The sequence below is a fragment of the Rutilus rutilus genome (genome assembly GCF_951802725.1).
Source record: "Rutilus rutilus genome assembly, chromosome: 18".
NCBI classification, from domain to species: domain Eukaryota; kingdom Metazoa; phylum Chordata; class Actinopteri; order Cypriniformes; family Leuciscidae; genus Rutilus; species Rutilus rutilus.
In genome coordinates, this window is record NC_140231.1 from 8,085,273 (window position 1) to 8,093,517 (window position 8,245).

The 8,245-nt window shown below is 43.5% G+C and overlaps 1 protein-coding gene across 1 annotated transcript; it reads left to right on the forward strand.

Moving 5' to 3' along the window:
- Positions 1–2,414: 2,414 nt before the first annotated feature.
- On the forward strand, positions 2,415–4,114 carry LOC311277612 (uncharacterized protein; the record flags this gene model as incomplete). The annotated part of the gene is made up of 3 exons (XM_084387985.1): positions 2,415–2,857; positions 3,436–3,541; positions 3,695–4,114. 3 exons carry the CDS (start codon positions 2,415–2,417, stop codon positions 4,112–4,114), a joined length of 969 nt encoding a protein of 322 aa, XP_084244111.1.
- Positions 4,115–8,245: the final 4,131 nt, after the last annotated feature.

Genomic DNA, 8,245 nt, shown 5'->3' on the forward strand with positions numbered 1-8,245 from the left:
TGGCTAATAGCAAAGCCCGTCTACGGAAAGCCTGTTCACTCCAACGCCCTATTAAGTCCTATTGGTTGTAGTTCCAATCAGAGTTCCACTGGGGGCGCTCGCCATGAGTGCAAAATGAATGGGAGTCAATGGGGCTAGACGGCTAAATTTGTCTCCCTCACCCGATTGCCGTTGAGAAATCTCAGATTTGATTGTAGGTTTTGCAAGTTCAACATGGGTTATAGATCGAAAGTTGAATGAACGAGTACTTATTTCTTTTCGATTTCTTACAGGTTGAGTTGTTGTTGCCCATAACAAGCTAGCATTCTGCTAATGACGTCAGCATTCTGACGTCATTGACATTTTGAAAGACTTTTTAAAGCAAATAAGTAACTCTAAAAAATCTAACATCAAGCAATGTGTAATTTCTTTGCATCCCCTTTCGAAAACAACATTCAAATTACTAGACAAAAAATTATATCCTAAGAAAAGTGGATTTTGAGCGGTATAGCTCCATAGGCCTCCATTCATTCTGCACTCGTCATGTGAGCGCCCTCATATGGAACAAGAGTGGAACTGCTACCGGAAGTTTATTGAATGGCACTTCTCCCCTCATTAGACGTTCTCTGCTAATAGAGAGCCTAAGTCCCTCCCCTCCGCTTCCGGCTCATGGGACCTTACTTCGAAAAAAATATGTATGGTAGTCAATGGGGAAAGACAACTTATCTTTTTATTCCGTCTGAACTCTGCCCTGAATTACACATATGATGTTTGTCAATTTAAATGTAGCCTGTGGATTTGAGGTGCTCTCTTTTCTCTCTCTCTTCTCCCTCTTTCTCCGCCTCTCGCTCACTTTCACTCTTCCCCGTATTGCTACGTCACCTAATGTGGGTGGGAGAGGTTGGCAATTAAGCACAGGCAGGTGTATAGGCACCTGGGGTCCTTATGCCGGTAGCCATTCACTGTAGCTAGCTACTGACGCGTTGGAGTGCAGCAGTGTTCCGGGGTGCTGTTTGTAGCGCAAGGTATGTCCAAACTATTTGTTGTTGTATGATTATAATGGTTATTTGGGTTCAGTGCACTAAGGGAGGTTTTATTGTTTTCTTGATGGACTAAGGTGTTACCGAGTGATTGCCAACGGCGCTACTGTTTTGTGTGTGTGCACACATTTCCAAAACACGTTGGGAATGCCTAGAGTGACAAGCGTAGAGGAGGTACACTTTTATTCTATCTGTTTTAGCGTATCTCTGTTGGTTTATTGCGTTAGTTGTAATGAGGTTACGTTGTTATGTTCGCCAGCGTTCAGTGACCCTGGTGAATGCGTGAAGCGCGGAACACTGTCTACTCACCCAATCGCTAGACTGCAAAAAGGTATGTTATGGCTTTGATTATAATGTGTTTGGTAAAAAGCAAAACGTGTAACAAAGTTATGTGCTTCATGGTCTTTGCTGAAAGAAGTAATGGTAGAGGGTTTTTCTCTCAGTAAAGGGTAGAGGGTTTTTCTCTACCGGCTCACGTCTGGTTAGGATCTAACAGTATTTTATGGGTCTTGTGTTCGCCGCGTGTGCGCGTGCGTTTAGTAGCTATATGTAAATAGACTGACTGATTATGACTCTTAGGCCCCGTTCACACCGCAAGTCTTAATGCTCAATTCTGATTTTTTGCTCAGATCCGATTTTTTGATTGGCTGTTCACATTACCTTTTACAATGTGACCTATATCTGATTGCAGTGTGAACTGTTTGAGGTTTCAAACTAACACGCATGCGCAAATTCATTACAGAGGTCTGTGTGGATGCGTAGACGAAGCCAGGAGTGGTGGGAATGTGATGTGAATAGTGTTGTGGAAATTCTTTTCTCAACTTTTATCAATAATTGTAAGACAGTAGGATATCTCAAAGGTTAACAAAGATCAGCTTTATTTCTTGCAAGAAAGGCTGTTCACACATCAGTCAGAGTCTGATATGAGAAGCGCGCCGACTTCTGCTTTTTGCCCAGCTTATATACACAAAACACATCCTGGTCTGTCTCAAAAGATCGCCTTAGTTACCTTAAAAGGAAATGTCTCTGTTCGAGATCTCTGGTCTAACATAAATTCTATCTAGACAGAACAATATCACGTCTGCAAAAGTTTCCTGTTTTTAGCTGCAGCTTTTTCACACATTTTGCTTATCTCTATTTCTATCAAAGCTGCGCACATACTTTTCACACTTGAAGTCCAACAATAGGTCACTTTGAGTACACATAGTCTCTTTGCTACCCTGAACATTTTGTTCCTGCAAGCTTATATGATTATATTTCTTTAAATGCTTATGAGTAAAAATAAATGTTCAACGTTAACACAAGTTGCACACATCTGAAAGTAAAAAACACATCTAAATGTAAAATTTCCAATACAATAGTTTCACTGAGACGCTGTTTTTTGAAAACTTTAGGATGTCGAGAGCAACTTTTGATTATATCTGTCAGCGCCTCTCCTCAAGACTCCTACGGCAGGACACTCAATTTAGGCGACCCATCTCCGTGCGGAAACGTGTAGGAGTTGGGCTGTATTGGCTGGCAACGGGGGTCAGTTACCGCACGATGGGTAACCTGTTTGGCATTGCCAGGTCTTCTGTGTGCGCGATTGTGCACGAATTTTGCAAGGTCCTAGTCCTCCGCCAAGTCCTCATGCCTGAGTTCATAAAACTGCCCGAAGGAGACGCACTCCGGGAGGTCCTACAAGGCTTCCAAATGAGGTGTGGTTTTCCACAGTGCGCTGGAGCAATTGACGGGAGTCATATCCCCATCATTGCCCCAGAAGAAAATCACGTCGACTACTTCAATCGCAAAGGATGGCATTCTGTCCTTCTGCAGGGAGTTGTAGATCATCAGTTCTGGTAAGCCTTCCACAATTATGAAAATAATCTATCCTGGATTTTTTTTCTAGTGTTAGCAGTCAGTGAGTGAAAAGTCTGATTTAGGTTTATAAAATAGTTAAATAATGCTGCCTTGTGATACAATTATGTGGTATGGCAAGCCGCTTTAACATTTAATAATTTAAACCTATAGTCTAAATTTTCATGCTAGTACTTATTTTTTAGATACTAGTATCTATTCCATTAAGTACTAGTACTTATTCATTAGCTAAATAAATACGTACTAGTACTTAATGGAATAGATACTAGTATCTAAAAAATAAGTACTAGCATGAAAATTTAGACTAGTAGGTTTAAATGATTAAATGTTAAAACGGTTTGTCATAGTATGGCTTGTCATTAGCCCTACTGATATTAAAATATGATAGCCCCTCTGTGTTTACAGTAACCATCTTTGTTTTGCAACCCCCTACCGATCATTTAAAAATTAGCCTATATTTAAATGTTTCACAGTGCAGTAATAACTGATTTGTGTTTCTTTTCATAATTGTTTACATGGACAAAATGATAAAATAACACATCACTTGTCCCCATAACAGTTTCACCAACATCTACACGGGATGGCCTGGAAGTGTCCATGATGCCAGGGTTCTTAGGAATTCATGTGTCTTTGCAATGGCAGAGAGAGGGGAGCTTTTTCCACCAGTAAGTTGTTCTATAACAATCATGCACACATGTATACACACACACACTCAAATCTTATTTGGAAACAGTACCATCTTAGTATAAAAGACATTAAAATGTTTCAAGAAACATACTATAACATCTAATAAATTCAACTTCTCTTATTTTCCAAAGGACACAGTGGAGATCAACGGTGTCCAAGTACCGATCATGCTGCTTGGTGACCCGGCATACCCCATGAGGAGCTGGCTTATTAAAGGGTACACTGACACAGGGAACCTGACAGAGCAGCAACGGTACTTTAACGAGCGACACAGCAAAGCCAGGGTGACGGTGGAATGTGCATTCGGCCGATTGAAGGGGCGGTGGAGATGCCTGGGGAAACGGCTGGATGTGGACATCTCCACTGTCCCTACCATCATAAGAGCATGCTGCACTCTCCACAATGTATGTGAGAAGCATGGTGAGGCCTATGAGGGACCTGCTCAAGCTATTCTTCAGGACAACAGGATTGCAGAAGGAGGGGCACAAGATGCTGCTGAGCCAACAAGAGTCAGAGAGGCACTGACAGAGTTTTTCTACAGCCAACGCTGATTCACATAAGAAACTTTATTTTACAATGTTTAAACATAACATTCTCAAAGTGTGGATCAACAAAAAAACTGTTTTCAATACTAATGATGAAATGGTCAGTTTTGTTCTGAAAAAAATAAATAAAAATGAAATGCATCCCTGTAAAATTAGTTGTGCAGGTGGATGCAAACAAATAATTCATATAAAAATCGTCATCAAATTTTCCACACAAGAATTTTTCTTGGCTAAAAAATAAGAAAACCTGCTAACTTCAATGTTCTACTTTGAATAATTACTCTGAAAACACAAAATAAAAATTATTCTGCTATAGTGCAAGTCTCTGTCGGTTTAGTAACGCTACATAACGTTCAAATTGTAACCTGAAATCAAACTGTCAAATATAATCTGAACTGTTATTAATCTTTATAATGATGTATACACTTTGCATAGATTGACCAACAATACTGAAAGCAATTCACAATATTGGATCTGATTTACTTTTCCTCATCATCTGGAGGTCGGTAGAATGGTGGATGTCCTGAGGCCTGGCTGAAAGGCTGCTGAGCTGGACCTTGAGGGTGTGCTGACACCTGGCTGAAGGACTGAGGTAGATCTGGAGGATGTACAGGGGGATGGGTGAAAGGTTGAGCCAGATCTTGCAGAAAAGATAGAGGCTGGTTGGTTGTCTCGTTACATGGTGGCGGCTGAGGTGAACCCATGCTAAATTTCGGGGGATGAGTAAAGGTGTAAAAGGCAGGCTGAGGCGGCAGTTGTATTGGGTTGTACTGTGAGGGCTGGACTGGTGCTTGGTAGATAGGTGGAAATGGGGAATTTGACCTTGCAAGAAACTGGGTGAACATTGAGAGCATTTTGAGCTCATGCTCATGCTGTGCTGCTTGCATTTTCAATTGAAGCTCAGTGTCATCTGTGTTGTTGAGGGCACTGCTGATCTTTTCAGCGAAGATTTCCAGTGTTGCTTCCATCTTGGTCTTCCTTTTCCTGCTCTTGGCAGATGTAGCTGTAAGAAAGAGGAGAAAGTGTTTGGTCATTGGCCACAATTAAAAAAATAAACAGTTATGCTTGGAGAGTAGACATGAGTATAAGTAAACACTTAGCAGTAATACAGTACAGTAATAGCAGAATCCAAAAACAGTAGTGGATGGGTTAGCGAAGCGAATACTAATGATTTAGCAACAGCCTGATAAAAACATGAATATTCTTACTTCCAGAGGACTTGGTGGCTGTTGTGCTTCTTCCAGTGGTCTCTGTAATGCCTGCAGCTGATGAGCTTTCTCCAGATGTAGATGGTGCAGATGCAGAAGACACAGAAGGTGCAGAAGATGCAGATGGGAGTGACTCGGTGCTTGTATCATCTGGTGCAAGCAAACATATCATGTACTGCTATAATGTGATGTATTCAATGCAAATATTATGAGCTGTTTCACGTTACCAATTTACATAACACCCTCAACACACACACGTTACCCTGAGAAGATGAGGATAACATGGTAGCCCCCTCCTTATAATTTATAATATGAGATTTGGTTATGAGCCAGGTTACCAGTGCACTGGATCAGATCGTAGATGTAACGGAGACTGTGTACATTTTTGAATGTCGAGCCCGATCTCATGAAAGTGCGTATCTATAACGGTTACCAGAAATTAAATTGATCGTGCCATTTATACGCCTTAATTTGTTTTTGCGTTTATAATATTCACTTTATTGCGTGTAAAGCACGCACACTAATACCATTTGCAGTGTGCATATGCGCACACACACACACAATTATTTATTTTATTTTTTTATTGTCCGTTTTGGTAACCTACGAGAAATTAAATTTGTGATAGCCTATACGCACTTTCATGAGTGTTTGGAGCGACAGTCACGTAAAGGGTACAAGTCTCTGCTTCTCTGGTTTGTTTCCCAGTTGTGCAAAGAAAACTGGGAGCAGTTGACTGACTCGTTTATTCTGTGAACGCTAGTCTCTTTCAACAGTATGCGTAGGTTACATGTTGTAGACTGTGTTGACAGTTGCCATGGTTACGGCTATGACGTGATGACGTCAGGGGCGCGGGGGATAAGCGAATACGTTACCATAGTCTGTATTGTTATTTTGGCTGGATGTGCTAAGCTACAATAAAGGCTAGTGTCTTCAACACGGAGATTGTTATTTCACACGCGCACATCTACATGGTGTCAGAATGGCTCAAGGACTCCGCCGGATCGACCCGCTCGTCTTCAATGAGGATATCGCTCACAACTGGGAGAAGTTTAAGCGGGAATGGCGCGTTTACAGCAACGCCGGACTATCAACAGCTAGCAAAAAGGTGCAGGCCTACACATTTCTCAACCTTGCCGGCCCGGAGGCGCTGGATAAATTCGACACGTTTGACTTCGAGAGGGACGAAGATCGAGAGGACCCCGACGTCCTCGTACAGAAGTTTGAACAGCTATGCCTGCCAGTAAAAAACGTAATTATGGACAGACATGCATTCAACACAACCAACCAGAAACAACATGAGTCAGTCCAATCTTATGTTTCCACACTGAAAATAATGGCCAAGAAATGTGAGTTTGGTGCACTAAATGATGAACTGATCAGAGACCGTCTGGTCTGTGGGATCCACAGTGACCCTGTCCGTGCACAGCTTTTAAAGGAGAAGAAGCTGACATTAAATTCTGCCATTGAAATCTGCATGTTACATGAACAGTCTGAGAAGGGCAACAGAGAGTTAAAGAAGGAAGCAGAGGTGTGCACAGTGCAATTCAACCCATGCCCAAACTGCGGTGGGCAACATGCACCTGACCGCAGTAGATGTCCAGCTTTCAACAAGCGCTGCAACACTTGTGGGAAGCTCAACCACTTCTCAAGATGCTGCAGATCAGGAAGACCATCCACCGCCACCAGACCAGCACAGCTCCCGCCCCCCACTGTACGTAGGGGCAGATACGCACACGTGAGTGAACTGGACATGCAACCAACACAAGAACCGACTGATGTGTTTCACTGCGAGAGCATAGAAATTTTTTACTGTGAAAGCATAGACCAACCACAGGATGTGCGTGAGCGAGATGAAAGGTTTGCTCAACTATCTGCATGCAACACCGGCAGACAACTGATTGTGAAGATTGACACTGGGGCAAAATGCAACGTAATATCCAGGGCGTTGCTACAGCACACTGATCCTACTGCTCACATTAATCTCAGCAAGAAAGCAAACCTCGTCGCCTATGGGGGTCACATCATCCAGACTCTTGGTGCAGCAGACGTGAACTTTACTTGTGGTTTGCTGCAATTTCAAGTCGTGGACAGGAACGTTAAACCGCTGCTGGGTCTCAGAGACAGTGTCAGACTTGGTTATGTAACTTTTGCTCCAGAAGTGCATGCCGTCATCCAGCATGAAACGCCAGAGCTGTTAGAATACAAGGACCTGTTCGACAACAGCACCATTGGCAAGCTGCCTGTGGTCTACCACATGCGCTTGGATGATACTGTGCCCCCCACCATATGCGCTCCAAGACGAGTGCCGCTGGCCATGAGGGATAAGATCGTGGCAGAGCTCCACAGAATGACCAAGTTGGGAGTTATCACACCGATTCAGGAGCCCACTGAGTGGGTATCAGCTATGGTGGCCGCGAAAAAAAAAGACGGCAGCATCAGACTGTGCATCGACCCTGTCAACCTCAACAAAGCCCTCCTCAGGCCCCGTCACCCCCTGAAGACCGTGGAGGAGGTGATCGCCGACATGCCAGATGCCAAAATGTTCAGCATTCTGGATGCTAAGTGTGGCTTCTGGCAAGTGCCGCTCAGCAAAGAGTCCTCAAGACTCACCACCTTCATGACTCCCGTGGGCCGCTATGCCTTCCTCCGAATGCCCTATGGCATCACCACAGGGAGTGAGGTTTTTCAGAGGTGCATGGAGCAGCTTTTTGAGGGGCAGCCATGTGCAATTGTGATCGACGACATCTTGGTGTGGGGCCGCTCAAGAGAGGAGCATGATCTGCGCCTTTGCCAAGTCATGGACAGAATACGGGCTGTCAGCCTCAAACTGAACCCTGACAAGTGCCGGTTCAGGGTCACAGAAGTCCCCTATGTCGGTCACCTACTCACCGACCAGGGTGTTAAACCTGATCCTGCCAAGACAGCTGCT